The sequence below is a fragment of the Simochromis diagramma genome, unplaced genomic scaffold (assembly GCF_900408965.1).
Source record: "Simochromis diagramma unplaced genomic scaffold, fSimDia1.1 OVJJ01000685.1, whole genome shotgun sequence".
Taxonomy (NCBI): Eukaryota; Metazoa; Chordata; class Actinopteri; order Cichliformes; family Cichlidae; genus Simochromis; species Simochromis diagramma.
This window is the reverse complement of record NW_024387477.1, coordinates 4,274,727-4,291,715: the sequence shown is the minus strand read 5'-3', so window position 1 is coordinate 4,291,715 and position 16,989 is coordinate 4,274,727. Positions and strand designations below refer to the sequence as shown.

The window sequence follows — 16,989 nt, the reverse complement described above, 5'->3', positions numbered from 1 at the left end:
AGTTATGGTTCTGTTCAGCGTGAGAGTCAGTGTGTGGTTTCATGAAGCCCACAGACTCGTCGCTGGAGAGACCCCAGCTAAGGTGTGAGGGATAAAGTCAAGTGGCCTTTGCTAGGTTGGTTGTAAAAACTGGCATTGCTTCTCTACACTCGACTGTGCTGGCTGTGTGTGTAGTAAGCATGTGTTATTGTCACCATTCATCAGAGCCACTGGCTGCCACCTGCAGCCCAGACCCCCCGGAAGCATGTAGAGAGAAGTGCCTTCCTGTTCTTCCTGACTTTTCCAACTCAGGATGATTTGCATGCGATGCTTGTTGGGTACGGCTTTTCAGGAGTAAAAAAACGTCCATGTTTAGATTTTTCCTGTAAAACATTTCTCACATAGTCTGTGGGACAGCAGTTAGCAGTGATGAGTCCATGCTTTCACTCTAATCTACTATCACACAGTGCATGCCATAGATGTGCGACTAGCTACAAACTGCAGGGATGGTTAGAAACCTCCACCTGTCCTCTGAGCGAAAACGATTTTACATTCTCACTGCTTCCACACCACAAGAGTTCAAAAGCAGAACAGCAGATTGAAATGCAAAACTCTGCAGTGAAACCATATTTGGGTGAAAGCTTGTTTGGCTTGTTCTCTGTTTCTGAGCACCTTATTTCTTTTTTTGTTTTTTTAGGGTAGCTCTTGCCATCAAAGACTTAATAGGCTGTCTGATAACCATCTTCCATTGAAAAGCTAAAATATACGACTGCACACAGCCATGGATGCGCACTAAAACTTTGTGCTCACACACAAGCTTTCACATCCACACAACAGGCCACAGGAAGCAGGTGTTTTCACATGCCTGGAGGGAGGAATAGAGGAAGAGGGGGGAGAAGGTAAGCAAGCACAGAAAGCAGTGTGGGGGGGGGGGGGGGGACTTGATGTGAACAGAGGAGAAAACAGAGATGGACGTGATGGAGGGAGGGATGACGAGCGCTGAGGTCATGAAGAAAGGGGGGCGGATCGAGACGGGGGGGCGGGGGGGATGAAGAAGAAGAACTACAAGGAGCAAGGAGATTGCATAATACGTGGATGTGATGGAGGGTTTTCTCTGATGCCGCATGTGGCGTAGCTGGGAGTCAGGGAGGTCAAAGGCAGAAAGTTAAGCTAAATAATGTACACAAGAAGTGGCAGCTGCCAGAAAAATACACCCCATCTTTTACAGAGGCCTGCAGGATACATTCTAACTAGGAGAACACTGTACAGACAGTTAGCTTCTGTCTCATTATTTTAATGCAGGATAAAGTGACCAGGGCCGGAGCTATTTCTTTATTCAGACTCCAAACACTCAGCAGAGCAATTTAGTTAAAGTAATTCAAATCAGAGCGACTGGCTCTAAATGTACAAAGAGAGAGTAAAGAATCACAGATAACATAGGGGTTTCAAAGAGCTGACCATCAATATTAACTGAATACATCCAGGGTTAGCTCTTTTAATAAATTGTTAAATATAATAAATATATTTTACACATATTCCTTATGAATATGTGTCATATTGAAAGTTAGCTACTTTTTATTTATTGACATTTGTATTTTCTAACCTATTTCTGTATAGGCAATTCAAATTACAGCTTTCTCTGCTAAACCTGGCATCATTACAAGTCTCTCTCACAAACTTAGTTTAATTGGTTTTATATATTATACAGGACAATGCAGTGCACCTTCAAGGTGCTACACTAGCACTAGCAGTGGACAGTGATGGCTGTGGGTAAAATCAGCCAGGGAAGACTTGTACATATGAAACAACAACTGGTGCTGGATAACAAGCCCTAAGTCCTTTAGGTCTGAAACGGTCTCATAGGTGAAATGACTGCATGTTGTGATATTGCTGAAATCATCCACTAGTATTTCTCCATTGTCCCACACTGTCAACAACATATCACAGCTTGAGAGATAGAACAGTGGAGTGTTTTTCAAGAAAGCATGAACGCAAATCAGTACTTGCACGGGCATGCATGCTCTGACAAAATACAGAGTGTAATGCGGAGCTACTGTAAAACAGGATACACCAGTGACTCAGAGAATTAATACGCAGGCACTGTTCCTCCAGTCCCAGGGAACGTGCAGCCATCTGAAAAGTGGAAATGGGTTTTGTAGAGAGTGAAGGCAACGCTCTCCTCAGTTATATAAGAGAAAGGCCCTTAGCCTCTCTGCCTCACTCGCTGACACGCAGAAACACACACCCATACATGTAAGCACAGTCACATGGGCATTTATGCGCCATTAACAACAACATGCACACACCTGACAGGCAGAAAATCATTCTTAAGAAGAAACAGCCTGGGGAGGCTCTGACACAACCATCTACTCGGGTTTAGTCAGTGGCACTGCTATTTATCAGATTCTACAGCGTCCTACAAAACAGCATTAGCTGGTGGCTGCGGTAAGTTACAGCACCTTGACTGAGGAACAATGCTGAATGAACACTGATAAAGGATTCTAGGTCGCCACTGGCTCTGAGTGCAAACTGTACAAACGTGCAGTTATTTTGAGGTGGAGCTATTCCCATGGTTTCTCTCTCGGGACTCTAAAAGAAAGCCCAGGGTGAAACAAACGCTACACATTCATAGTGTGGTTGACAGAAATATCACTAGCTGGTGCTGTTCATTCCACACCAAATAATGAAGTTGTCAATGCAATGACTCATACATCCTGACAGATGAATACTGAATACATCAGAAGAGCATGTGAAGTGTGTGTGTGCATCAGAGGGTTGCAAAGAGGGTGTATCACATGGGGGCCAAAGACCCAGGATGCAAATACAAACGAAATCTGCGAGTGTGTCCGATTAAATTAGCGAACAGAAATTTTGTGCACTGTTACTCCCCGCGTGTGTTTAAGTGTGTGCATAAGGACGTTGTCCTTTTTTATCATTGCTCCATTTCTTGCCCAGCTAACCACTGCCTGCTGAGTCATGCGTTCATAATAAATAGATAGCATTGCATAATATGATTATGTCCAGACAGACCTAGGTTCGCCCAAACTTAATCATAGAAGATTTCTGTTGAAACTCTTAATCTGCATGAAGCTGTTAATAAGACAGTCCCCTTCACTGACAAGCTGACAGCAGAGCTTCAGGCACAGCATTAGTAACACACAGGGAACTGTCCTCTCATCTGCATAGGAATTAAAGACGCCTATTGCCAGAGTTTGTCAGTGGAGAGGAAAGGAGAGGAGAAGAGAAGAGAGGAGAGACGAGGAGAGGAGGTTGACTGGGGGAGAAATCCATTTAAATGAAAGGGAGAAGAGAGGCGTCAGCATTAGCAGTTAATCCACTGCAGTGAGAATGCTTTCTCTGTGCCTGCGGCCTCCGGCCTCTACCAGTCATCCAAACAGGAAGACTATAATATACACTACGCTGTATCACAAACAAGAGCTTTTTAACAATGAAGACCCGGAGAGATCCATCCATCAATCATCTATATACTATCAGGTTAAGTCACCATGCACCCCTTTGCTTTTTAAGGAGTCATATGAAATTTTGTTAAACAGTAACTATAATGACAATAAAGCTATCGTTACTGATTTTATTTGGATCCCAGCGTTTGAGCCTGCACCAAATAAACTTTTCTCACCACTCAACCGCACGCATAAGACACTGCCAGTGTTATGTGTCCATGTTCCCTACCCCAGGGGAGGACCACGACAAAGGGAGCATCTCTCTTCTTTTCTCTCCCACCCCTTTTTCTCTGCCTCTCTCTCTCTCACCCACACACTTTCTCTATTTAGCTCACGCTTAAAAAGGCTGCCTAAAGATAGAAGCAAGAAGATGAACTGGAGCCAGTGAGTGTCATGGCAACAGTGCGCAGTGTTTCACAAACACTATTTAGATCAGCAGGAGAAAAAAGTTATAATCAAAGCCTATAAATGCAGTAGTGTCACTTCTTCAAAGGCACAGCTTACAAAATTTCAATGGGAAGACATGCCAGGACCGAAAGCCCGGGGATCATAATTCAGCAGCTGAGCAAACAGCATTACTGCTATGAGAAGAGACTCCTTAATGTAATTCATATATTGTAGTCAGTCCTCATTGACTGCTTGTAAATAACTGGAAATTTGAGACTGACGTGGAAAATGCAACTTGTAGCAATATACCTTTGCAACTAAAAGCATTGAATTATGTGATTTCTGAGTAAAAAAAAAATACTTTTCTGATACTACAAATAAATAATATTCATTGAAGTTTCCATATTTACCCCAAAGCAGGCTGGTAAGCTGACTTTTAAACATGTAGCTCCATTCTGATATAATGTAAGAAAAATCTTTAAAACAAAGAGACTGTCACAGTGTGGTCTAACCGGTTTTACACCGCAGGAAATGCAGATTCTACATTCAAATTTTGGCCCTCTAAAGCAATGAAAAGGCTTAAGAGCTGTCTCATCCAAACTGTGATGTTAAAGACCTGAAGGATACATCTGATCTGAAAAGAAGCCTTTTTTTTTATTTTGAGCTTTTTAAAAACACATAAACATAATTCACTCACTACACTTGTCGAAATAATGATGACAAAAGACTGTTTCTGGGGAAAAAACATATTTTACGAGTTTATATCGAGTTCTTTAGAGACCTAGAAAAACTGAACACACATGGAACAAAGACTTGGAACCTGAAATCTCAGCGGAGGATTGGAAGTTAGCTACTCAGATGCGCTTCAGATTAAAGCACTTTAATTATTACAATAAATGAATGATGCACAGAGGTGAAAGGAACAGTGAGTTTGGGAGTGCAGAGAGATTAAAACATTCTGGAAAAAGTAATGTGAGCAAATTATTAAAAATTTCATTAGACCCAAAGTCATTTCTACTTGGATTGTACCCACAAAAGCACAGTTATATTAAAAAAAGGAACAAACATCAGTGAACCTAATTTTTTCCTTTTTTGTGTCAAAAAGCTAAAAGCATAATTTTAGTGGTAGAAAAAACCCTAAAATGTTGCTCAAAGTTAGACAAATCCTGGCAAGTTTGGGGGGGTAGAAAGAATAACATAAAGAAGACAACCAGACAATGTATGAAAAGGTTTGCAGACCCTTTTTGGGCACTGTTTGCTATATTGGGTCACGTGTATCAAAAAGAGGAGTGGTTTCCTGACACTTTATTTTTAGTCTTAATATTTTTCAAAACAAAAAACAGTGTTTGTCTTGTGCATTATAGTTCTGCAAGTAGAGCTGCTGGACCCAGCACTAGAAATTTGTGCCACTACCCTGTCAGGATGTATCAGAAGACTCTGTATCTCCTTTCACTAGAATCCTCTAGAGGCCACTTCCACTTCAAAGCATCGATTCCGAAATGCCTGGTTTCACCTCCCGAGCAGCGTTATTCCAGCATACTCTACAGCCAGTTTTACACAACTGACATTCTAGACAGTTTTTAGAGAATCCAGCATGCAATGAGTATTATTTAGAATTTACTGCTATTTCTCTATCTGCTGTGAAAATTAACAATTTGGTCTGAGTGAATTGCACTCGACACATTAAACAACACATCTGAAATGTTGGGTGTGCAACTCAGGATGAGTAATGGCCAAAGAGTACTGCGTGACATTAATCCACGTGGCCACCATCTTCACGGATCAGTCCCTTCATTATCTGATGAAACACTGAGCAACGCCTTGTAAACTCCAATATTAACGGTATCAGAGAGAAGCTATCAGTCATCATACCGTCCACTGTGTGCAGTGTTTTTTTTTTTAATAAATCTGTCCAAAGGCCTGAAAAGTCTAAAAGGAAATAAAAGAAATAAAATTACGCAATGCCATTATTTGCAAGTGTGTGTATATCATACTCACTATGTTGACCTGTAGCGGTTCTGACCCAGGTCTTAACAGCCTCCTCCTCCTGCAGCTACCAGAACCTCCAGACCGCAGGCGCACTGAAGATGAGGACTGCCCCATGTCTGCTGGATAGAGACAAGAAGACATGCAGAACTGAGCATACATCAATTAACAATCTGCATATTTAAACGAATAAAAATATGGAACAATACCTGACTGTGGCAGGAGCAGGGCCAATGCAGTGAGAGTGCTGGGGGGGAGAGGCAGGGAGCGACACCGCTGGAGAGACGCCCTGTGTGGGGGCTCTAACGGTGACACACCCGGGGGGCGAGACAAGGCCTGGAGAACACTGACTAGTCAGGACACCTCAAATATTCCATACACGGTTACTCAGATGCACGCACACACACACACAAGGCTGAATGCACACTCTCTCCTGCCCTTCACATTACTGCCTTGTCCCCCTTTTTTTCTTTTTTTGTGCAGAGAATTAAAGTATTTCACATCCAGCAAGTCTATTCTGGTGCATTGGTCAGTGTGCATGCCCTGCAGCAAACCATGAGAGACTATACATCATGCCAACCAGGCAGTCTCTCAGGTTAAAATGAACTGACTCTGAGTTAGGGCAATGAGAGGTAGAGCTTATGGAAGCGATGAGGCAGAAAATTGGCCACAGAAAAAGAATGAGAGTGAAGGAGAGAGAAAGGGGAACCACAAGGGAGGACAGAAGAAAGTAAAAAGAAAGAAAGAGAGAGAGAAAGGCAGAAAGGGAGTATGAGAGCTAGGGATAAAAGCTGCATCCAAAAGTGCAGGCAGAGGCTGAGCATTGTTGCAGCTAAACAGTGAGTGGTATATAAATACTGGGTTAGTACTGGGATGCCCTTCATAGTCTGTGATGTGTCTTTGATTCATTATGGGCTTGTGCTATATTTGTCAGTGAGTTGGTGGAGACTACTAGTGAGACTTGGCCTACCTATTTTCCCTTTTTCAGTGTAAAAATGAGATATATTTATGTGTAATAGACACACCTACATAGACTTTATATAGCTGCATGTGTTGGTATATTTATGGGACTACTTGTCGTGTCTATGTTCACATTTATGTTTGCTTTTAGTGAGTTTAACATCTTACTCTGTGATGCAGTTCCGTGGACTGCGTCTCCCTAGTAACACTGGTTTCTATGACAGAGCAAGGCCTGGCGCGGGAAGTCATCCCTCTCTGCCCCAGAGAGTGTTGCACTGTGGTAGCAGGCCTGCGTCTCCTTCGGGAAAGTGAGCCGACCTCACTGTAATGGCTGTCGAGATCTCGGTCCGGGTTGGGTCTCCAAAGGTCCAGGACAGCTGATGCCGGGCGAGGACGAGGGCGCAAGCGCTTCTGAGGTACAGAGGTCTTCTCTGTGCTCGAGTGGGGCAAGGCCAGGCCAGGCTGTCTTACACTGCAGCCTGTCTGGCTGGCAATCTGCTCACACAGCTGCGATTGGCACAGATACTCAGCAGTTTGGCCCAGATAAAGGTGCAACAATGCATTTCTTGTGTAGGGAATTGAGAAAAATGTCTCTGCAGGTTCAACAAAATATACCTCAAATTTTTTTTATTTTTAAAGTTTCTACCCAGTAGCTTAGTTGCAGTGGATCAGTAGGTAACTGAATGACAAGACTGTTGGCAAATCAAGGGAAACATCAGCACAACAGACATGTGGATTTCATTTTTAAATAATTTGTGATTACTGAGAAGGATTTTCTTGTCACACGCCATCACGTCCCCTAAACAGGGCTTTGCAGTGTAAATGTGACAAATTATTTTGGCACAACTTTGAGCTGTAACGCTCTTTTTAGCAAAGCTCGGTGTACACAGCTTCACAGTTTTTGCTGTCCATGTGCAATGCTCTTGCCAAACTTGTGTTAATTCAATAACTTATCTTGATGACAGGCCAAAACACATTTGTGCTGCTGTCAGGTTTGTATCACCTTGACAGCAGGTGATACAAACCTGATAGCAGCAAAATCTTTGTAACTACCAGCCTCTCACGTTCAAAATCATGAGTGCACGGCTGAATTAAATAGATCAATTTCACTTAATGAGGTACCACAATACTTGAAGCAAGGCTTTAAGTATTATGGTACTTGTATTAGTAGGGAAACAAGTTCCCCCAAAGCCAGTGGGTTGCAGTTAAGTCAGTGTGTGAATACATAATCAGTGTTTGCAGTTTTTCTTCTACTGCTGATCTGTGTACACATTTGGCACAAACAGTTCTGCAAAAAAATGAAGTTGTGTTTTATTCCATTTTCATGCCACAGCTACTTGGCTTGTGAACCTTAATTAGGCTGACATTTATCACCCTACAGATTTCAGCTAGCTCTTTTAAGGCTTACTTGTTTAGTTTTTCACTGACTTCAAAAAGCAGAACTCTCAACACACGCAGGTTTACTAAGCCCTTTAAAAAGATTTGGGTTAAATAAGTGAAATTCTGCCCTTCTTAAGGCTCAAAACATTTTCCATCTTGAAATTCTTCAGTAGGCTTCAAGTTAAGTTACATCTTGTAATACTGTTAAACATGAATTCTTTTTATCCGCTAATTCCTCCTTCTGCCCCTATTATCTTTTCCATTTAAGAGTGGTATCAGCGTAGAACCCTGCTAATTTACAGTGGGACCAAACATTAGCACCCTTCCCAAAACACATGCTCCCAAAGCCCTTGCCTTTGCATAATAAGCCCCTATGAAAGTGTGCTGAGTACTGAGATGTCATATCTGATTTTGTCATTAGGAGCTGGGGCCAACATGTCCTGACTCGTTGCTGTGACTAGAAGGGAGATGACTAATTCTGCCACTGGAGTGAGAAGGGAAGGGTGCTGTCATGATGCGCGGATGTCACAGAACTCTGGGCTGCCGCAGTCCCACACACACACACGCCTGGCTCTGTGGGAAACGTGGGGTTTTGTTGCAGGCTACAAAAGGCCGACTAAGCAAGAAAAGGCCAAATTCCTCCACTATGATGTTGTGCACCTTTACAGTTACTATTTCCTCTTTTCTCCAACAGATGGGGCAAAAGGACAACTGTAAAGCAGGTGCCCAAATCATGTCATAGTCTAGCTCTTTGAATGATTTTTGTTTTTTTCTGACACGTATGCTACCTGCATGCAACCAAATCACCCCTGGTCCCTTTTAGCTTCTACGTTTGTTTGTTTTTTCAGAAGCAAAAGAATGACCATGATTAAAGCAGTTACATAAATGATATTTCCAGCATTTATGAAGTAATGACATGACGCATGCTTCTGGCAGTGTTAATATTGTGAATAAAAGCCTGCAATGGAATGTAGTTATGGCATAAAAACGTGACCCTTTACACATGAAAATGCCTTTTTCTAAAAAAATAACAGAAAAACAAAGGTGGTTTAACAACACAAAGTACACACTTGTTTACTGAATGCATTCATTTGAATTCGGTAGCTCATTAGCTATTTAAAGTTACCTACCTTAAATATTTCCTCTGTGGAATCTGATGCTGGTACGCTATTGGTTGTGCTCTCTTTATCACCTTGTTGTGATTGGACATTCACTTCCTGTATCTGGTGGGAGTCAAGCGGAGCATCTTGGGAATCCTGCTCATTTCCTGTCTGTCCCGCTACATTTTCCTCTTGACAGAGAGAATCTGATTGGTCCCTTTCAACTTCTGCTTCACTTTCAGCCTCCGTGTTTAAGCCTAAATGAGGGACATGATTTTCTACTATGGCCTTGGACCGGAGGTTTGTCTCTCTGTCAGCAGGTTTGTCTGTAACTTCAAAACTCTGAAGGCCATTGACAGCCTGAGGTCCTGAGCAGGGCCTAAAGGCTTTAAGGACCACTGTAGGTGATCGTCCACCTGTCACAGGTGCTGGAGTGTCACCATCAAAGCTATTGGAGTGTAAGAATTTACTAGTCACTGGTGATGAAGGGGTAGGCTGGGATGTTGGAAGTCCTTCATTGTGAAGTGTCAGAGACACACTGTGAACATTGTCCACTGCGCGCTGTGGGGCCCGTGGGGAGCTCATCGGAGTCTTCTCCCCCTCCGGAGGAGAGAAGGAGCGTGATGTTGTTCGCCATCGTCTAGCTGTCTCTGCAAAGTTGTTGAAAAATTTGAAGAGACCACCAAAGTGCCCCTTGGTGTCCGACTGTTTTGGGGGAGGTGGCTGAAAGTCTCTGACACTCTCAAAGTCCACAGAGCCATAGTCTGAGTCTATTGTTTTGTCCAGTGAGGGAAGCTCAGAGTCAAAGCTCCTCTCTGAATACACAGGATTGGTCTTCCCCAAAAGGGAAATCCTCCTCAGGTAACTCCACACATCTTTGTGCCTCCTTCCTCCACTCCGGTGGGTCCTCGGGCTATCTCTAGTGCTTAGTTCTTCACAAGCTGCAGCAGTTTTGTTGCAGTTGGCTGAATTGTTGTGGCTTCTTTTAGTATAGGAAACTTTTTCAGATGGTTTGCAGCCATTCTGAGTCACAGCCTCGCCCGTTACAGTGGATTGATGGCCATCCATAGAAGTTGAGAGGTCAATGTCTTCAAACAAACAGTCAAACTGTGCTGTATAGCCAGCATATGAATGCCTCTGGCCACGCTGTCTAAGCGTGCCACCACTGGGCTGCTGAGGTGTGCCAATATCGCGGCAGAAAGACTCCTCATCCACCAAAGAGCTGGTAAACTTTGCAGTGGACAATTTCCCTGCCTTCCCTCTGAATACAGCCGGGGATTTAAGCTTCTTGAAAGATCGAACTTTGTCAGCGAATGAGAGTTTCGGGATGGAAGCCTCCCCTGGCAAAATCATGGAGTGGGGTCTCCTCTCCAGCTCTGAGACAGCTCGCTTTCGGTTCAGGATCCTCCAGATGCCCCCTGTGGCACGAGGCCTCCTGTTGACCTCCTGTCTGTCCTTGACAGGGGTCTGAGAAGAGGCAGCCTGGGTCTCTCCCTGCCCCTCTGCAGGCCCTGTTCCAGTCTCCTGAATATAAACACTGCTGGTCTCATTCTCCACATCCAGAGAAACATTAAACACTCGGTTGACAAACCCATTAGGGTTGTTGCTCTCAAGGGCAGGGTTGCCTGTCTGCTCCATCCTCTCTCATTCTACGGTGTCAGCTATCAGTTCCAATGGACATCATGTTTCAGGCCCTTCCCTTTCTCAATCACCTAGAGGAACAAAACCACATTTTTATTCAGGAGTTTGACATTAAACTGACTGCCTTGTCATTTTATATCATCCTTACTCCAATGTAACTCGCTCAGAATGCCTGCCTGTAGATGGGCACCACAAATTTGGGAAATATCAGCGGAGGATATTAAATAAACTGAATTTTATTCGCAGGTCAAACATTCAAGAATAACCAATACAATGAGCTTAATTACTGAAACGCCATGACAGTATTCAAAGTCTCATTCTGTGATTGCAAGAGGCAGACGTCTGTGCAACAAGTCAACACCCAGCGCCCCACTTTCCCAGTATTTTGCCCATATTATTCAAAGTAATTATTTTAGACACAGTTGCCATCCACCATTTAAACCGAGAGGATGTGTTGTCATGGAAACACCCACTACAGAGATGTGTGGTTATTTCAGGCTGGCTCCAGCTGTGACATCATCAGAGCTCAGATAAGCTCCCTCTGAGGAAGAAGATGCTCGGTGACACAGCGAACCCACCACATGCTAATAGCACCCCCTCCTACTGTAATCCCTTTAAATGTATGGAAGCATTTTGTGTAATTGGAGGCCCCCCAGCACAAATCTTTGTTGTTCCCTCAGATCACAACGAAAGATGCGTTTCAATTAAGCTGGCCTCTCAGCACAATTTTACAATTCAATTTACTGATAAGCCTTTCAGAGGGCTATTTAAATAAACAGTAGCTGCGCAAAAAGTTTAAAAAAAATAATTAGAAAAAGAAGAAATGACAGTTTTACAAGCGCTGTCTAATTACACACATTAGCTAGTATTTATTTTAGCATTTAAACAGAAAAGTTCATGTACTTTTTTTAAATGGCTTTAAAAGACTGTTATTCTCTGATAGCAGCATTATGAGTTTTGCTCAGTGTTATACACCCTGCTTGGTAGTTATACTGTAATGAGATATACACTAAGTTTCACTAAGTTTTGGCTTTCAGTATTTATCGTGTCACAAAAGTTTTAAGGGCACCAGCAGCTCGCTCTACCCCGCTGTCAGTGAACGACAGACGGCTGCCGCACTGGGCGTTTAAGTCATTTTTTAAAAAAATGGCGTCAATAAAATTAACGTTTGCCTAACGCTAGGCTGAAGTGTAAAACGGTCTTTTAAGTTTTTAACCACCTTAAAAGTGTTTTAAAAAGTGAAAACAAGGAGTCGAAATAGCGCAAAAGTCAGCCGATGTGGGCTTCGCTGTGAAATTCACGAACTTCATAAACTTGCTTGTCAAGTAACACCCGCGAAAAACGAACTGTCTTCTTCTCCCTTACAAGTCCTCCTGAAGAGAAGTTAGCTGTTGGAGCTCACAACTTACCTGAAAGCAGAAAGCTTCCCCCCTCCGTGTCAAACAGGCATCGTCGCTGCTGTCGTCAAAGTCAATAACAGCAGTCGCTATTAACGTCAGCCAGACTTATCCGCCGTCCTCTGCGGGCTTAACTTCTATCCATGAGTTAAGTCGTGGACTGCAGCGACTCCTTTGCCGATCACGTGTGTTTTGGGGCTTTTTTTGTTGCCTGTGAAGTCCGTCCGCTATCCTCAAGACTCCGAGAACGAGTTGGACAAACCGGTGAACTCTTGCCCTGTAAGCTTCTACAGACGCCGACACTCTGATTTGTGAAAAAGCTCTCACGCAGACAGAGAAACACACACCAACACCCCCTACACACACACACGCACACACACCTAGACACACATGCCTGCACACCAGCAGAGCAGCTGTAATTATTTGAGTTAAACAGGCTCATAACAACGCGTTTAGAGCTAAATTATGCTGGAAACATTTCATTTTATAAATAATATTTATCACATTTTTAATCCCATTTTAAGTCTTCAGATCATTAAAAACCCCTCATCTGTTTTCCACTCGCTTTTTAAGCACATATTTATGTATGTTTTTGTTTTTTCTCTTCTCTTCTATTTGTTGGGTGGATTTATGAGAAAGCACTTATAATTTCTAAAGGAACATCAGTGAAAACAAGTGATTGACTGAACTCTGGTCTCACTAGCTGATCCTCCTTTGGGATTTGCTCTGAATGTGAAAATCCTTCTATTGAAATGACACAATGGGGAGAGGGAGCTCTGGAGAGGCAGGGTGGTGGGGGGGCTGAAGGAATTCACAAAACTAAACAGCTCCAGAGCTCCATAGCTGTGAAAGAGGAGATGGTGGAAGAAGGGGGCCTAAATTTAAACATTTCCTCTTTGTCCTGTTTTTGGGCCCATTGTCATCGCATAGCGTTCTCCCTTCTGCACAGGAAGGAGTGGATCTGACATCAACGCTCTCGGGCTGACAATGCCAGGAAGTCTGTCTGACTGTATGTAAATATCTCTGCGTGTCCATGCTTCCCTTGCTTGCCCATGGAGCCGTACTCCTCTCCTCTGCTGTCCCTGGAGTGCTCCAGGGTGTAGCGGTTGTAGTAGCAGCAAGACGGTGATTTACATGCTACACTTCCCCAGATAACTCATAAGCAGCTGTCACTGCGAATTAAAGCCACCTCATCTTCATATGACCCCCTCGTATGATGGAGCATCTTAGGTCACGTCTTCATTTGCCGAGCTAATGGCTTGCCCCCCCTCCCCCTTTTTTATACTATACATATAGAAAGCTACATTTGACTGATTTAAATTAATGCCTTCTGTCATTTCTTATGTGTTCTGTTCATCTTTTCTCATAAAGTTAACTTATGTCTTTGTTCCTCTCCTTTGCCTCCAGTCCCTCACTCCTTTCCTCCCTCCCCTTACTCACACTTCCTCAGAACCCCAAGCAGTCTTCCTGCTGTCCCCGGGCCATCACAAAAGACATCCTGGCTGAAACGGGACAAATGTTTCAGCTCAGATCTGGTTTGTACAGACAGAAAAAGCAGCCTCTGATCTTTGGAAAATAAACTCATTAAAGCAGCATCTTGTATGAGGGAAAAGAAAGCGGGGAAATGGGCGATGAATGGAGATGGGCTTCTGCCTGAAATGATAAGTTCTGTTGGTGTCTGGCGAGCCGCGTGCATTACAGCGAGTTTATTTTGTTGCCCATTTACCCCGAGTGTTGAACACTCGGAACAGAGCTCTTTGAAATGATGTCACTGGCTTCTCGTTTTCAGAACAATCAGCCTCTTCCTCCTCTTCCTATGACACGGTCCGCACTCATTGGTTTTTGGTGGAGATTACTGGAGACAAACCCAGTTTAGGCCCAGCTGTAATTATTTCGCCAGTCTTTGTCAAAGCCGCTGAGTGAAAACAGGCTGCCGTGAAAAAGCCAGACAGACAGGGAAGGGAAGGGAAGGAGGGAGGGGTTGGCCGATATGTTGTGATATCAAATGAAAGGCTTACTAAAAGCCTGGGAACTGGATTCGGGAGGTGTAGGTCATGTGAGAACAGCTGGGAAGTCGGGGAAATCTTGTTTTTCGGTGCAGGTGTTTGGAAAACACAGTGGAACTTTAGCACATGTCCCTAGATGGCGCCGATTGCTGTCACGACCGTGTATAAGACTCCTTATGCATGACCATGCTCTGATGTAAAGTCACACACACACACCCATATTTGCCCACTTTTGGTGTAAAAACTATTTCCAGGTAGCACTCGCCTCCGGTGGCAGACAAGAGTTTGAATTACACTGACATTCCTGACATTCCCTCTGCACTGACCTGCATATTTCCTTGGCTTCTGGTGCACATGGCACAATCCCCAAATCTCACTCACACACACACAAGCTAATGCTTTGACATTTGACTCTTTGAACCTTCCAATCACTTTGGGTTAATCAATCATGAGCCTTTTTTTTTTTTGCAGACTTACACACACACATAAATACCACCTCAGTCGGCACATGCATACGGACAGCTGGAATGTGCTGAAAGGTCTGAATGTTGCTGGTGATTGGAAGGTCTCACAAAATGACTTATCTAGCAGTGATCTGAGAGACAGCAAGAGGGAGAAAGAGGCGCAGGGAGGGAGGAAAAAAAAGGAATGAGGGGGATTTGACAGTGTGTGTGTGTGTGAGAGAGAGAGAGAGGCTTTCGGCTGGGGACTTTCAGCCATTATCAGGATGAATCTGAAAACAGGAAGGCGGGTTCCAATAAACAAGACGAGCGGAAGGCAAGCACAGTTCTACTTCCTGTTTTAGAGCAAGGGAGGAAACAGCAGATTTTTTAGGAATTTAAGTCATAAGTGCACTCTGGATGGACTTTCTTCATAAAACATTAAATGTTCTTGTTTTTTGGCATTTTCGGCATTTTTAGCATTCAGCATTTGTCCGGCCTAGTTTAGCATTTGGCACAGTAGGTTCCTGCATGTCCTCTGTGTTTTGTGGCTGTCAAAAATCTAAACTTCGATGATGCAGATATTCACCCCAGTTCTTTATCAGTGCGTTGTTTATTTGTATCTTTCTATACGGGCCCTCGGGGTGAACTGAACTTGGCTGTGTTTTTGGGTCAGTAAAAGTGACAGAAAAGCACCCTGGCACCATTTCCACTCATCTGGGTGCTTCCAGATTCTTCAGAGAGCAGTGTTTCTGACTGGGAAAACCCAGGGGACTTTGGAAAAGAAGGGTGGGATTATAGTCAGCAGAGGAGGGCTGAGGAGAACAAAAGGATATAAAAACTTTGAAGATCATTCTGCATCTTCTCAGCACAATGTGTCAGTACAGCTGAGCTGAGTCAAGGTTTGGGATCTTAGGCGAGATCTCTTACACGATCAGTAGCATGATTGATAGTAAACCGGCATTCCTCGCACTGAGTCATCACTGGAAAAGTCCTTTTAGAGTTGTCTGTTTTATCTCCGTGATGAATGTTGACCTCTGACCATGTCATTGTTTCTGGTCAGTGTCCGCTGTGCTGGTTTAGCTGTTGAAATCAAGTTTAACCAACTGTGTTTTTAACAGATACGAAACATACGAAATAATGAGGCCTATTATTTATCTCCCTTTCTTCTCCCTGTGTCCTCTCAGCTTTCTGTGAACTGTCTCCTGGCAAAGGGAAATACATGGAAGTGCTCTTCCAATCATCAGATACTCTGTATAAAGGAAGGTGGTAAAATGATGCCTCTATAAGTAGCATAACAAAATTATTCTTTTGTAATCCCACAAAACTCATTCAAAAGCAAATGCTGCTTATTTGGTAGTCACTTACTAAGTATTGTCTGGAATTCTAACACCCGCCTCATTTCTTTAAACTAAAAATTGTATTTTTATTCACTTAGTTGCAGTTTTTATGTCTATGGGCCAACCCAGCTCTGTGTGCTATTTCTATAACCACAGCAGACCCTTAGATTACAATAGCAGAACATGGTTCAGCTCTTGGCGCTGAGAAGAGTGCATAAATGTGCAAATGCCAACATACCAGTATTTACAATATATGGAAAATGGACAGACATTGTATATTCTGGACTTTGCATGTACTTGTGTACACTCAGTGCCATCTGAACAACTGCCCCCCCCCCGTAGATCCTCACTGTTTGGGATTGTGTGATTTCCCAAATATGCAAATACACTTGGGTAAAGAGAGACATCTGGAGGAACCAACTGAAACTGTCCTCTTTTTACACCAGGGACATGAGGGATGTTTTTTTTCTTCTACTAAATCAAGTCTCTAAACAGAAAATACACAATACGTTTCAAAAAACAATAACTTAGGTCACTGAAATATGCTGTCACTCCTGTAAATACTTTTAATAGTGTAACAGTTTATATAATGCAGTCCACACAGCACCCTGCAGTTAAATATGTCCTCCACATGATGGCACTCTGGTTCTTTTAAAGCATGCCGCTTCATCTCGCAAGTTGCTTTGGATTACAAGACAATCCTTTATTATTAAAAATCAGATATACAATGCATTTGAGAATATTGTCTATTTCACACAGGCAAATCCAGTTTTCAGGGGAATCAGAATGATAAAGTGAAACTGGAGGAATGGATCTAAAATGATGAAATGAAATGAACCAAATTTCCAATGAGGATTTTAATTAACTACCAGAGTTCCAAGGTTTATTTCACTCTCTCATCGGATTATTGGC

General features: G+C 43.2%; 1 protein-coding gene across 5 annotated transcripts in view; it reads right to left on the bottom strand.

The window, feature by feature from the left end:
• LOC120723761 (rho guanine nucleotide exchange factor 9) overlaps nt 1–12,627 on the bottom strand; it is a 44,800-nt gene extending 32,173 nt beyond the window's left edge. For 2 of the 5 annotated variants that reach the window (XM_040015448.1, XM_040015449.1), the window contains exons 1-5: nt 12,304–12,625; nt 9,284–10,965; nt 6,942–7,280; nt 6,023–6,149; nt 5,826–5,935 (exon numbers count right to left, since the gene is read on the bottom strand). In XM_040015448.1, coding sequence (XP_039871382.1) covers nt 5,826–5,935; nt 6,023–6,149; nt 6,942–7,280; nt 9,284–10,891 — 2,184 coding nt within the window. In that variant the 5' untranslated portion in view covers nt 10,892–10,965; nt 12,304–12,625. Of the gene's footprint in view, nt 1–5,825; nt 5,936–6,022; nt 6,150–6,941; nt 7,281–9,283; nt 10,966–12,303 lie in introns of all 5 variants that reach the window. The other 3 variants (XM_040015446.1, XM_040015447.1, XM_040015450.1) reach the window with 3 other exon arrangements.
• Between the last annotated feature and the right edge of the window lie 4,362 nt (nt 12,628–16,989).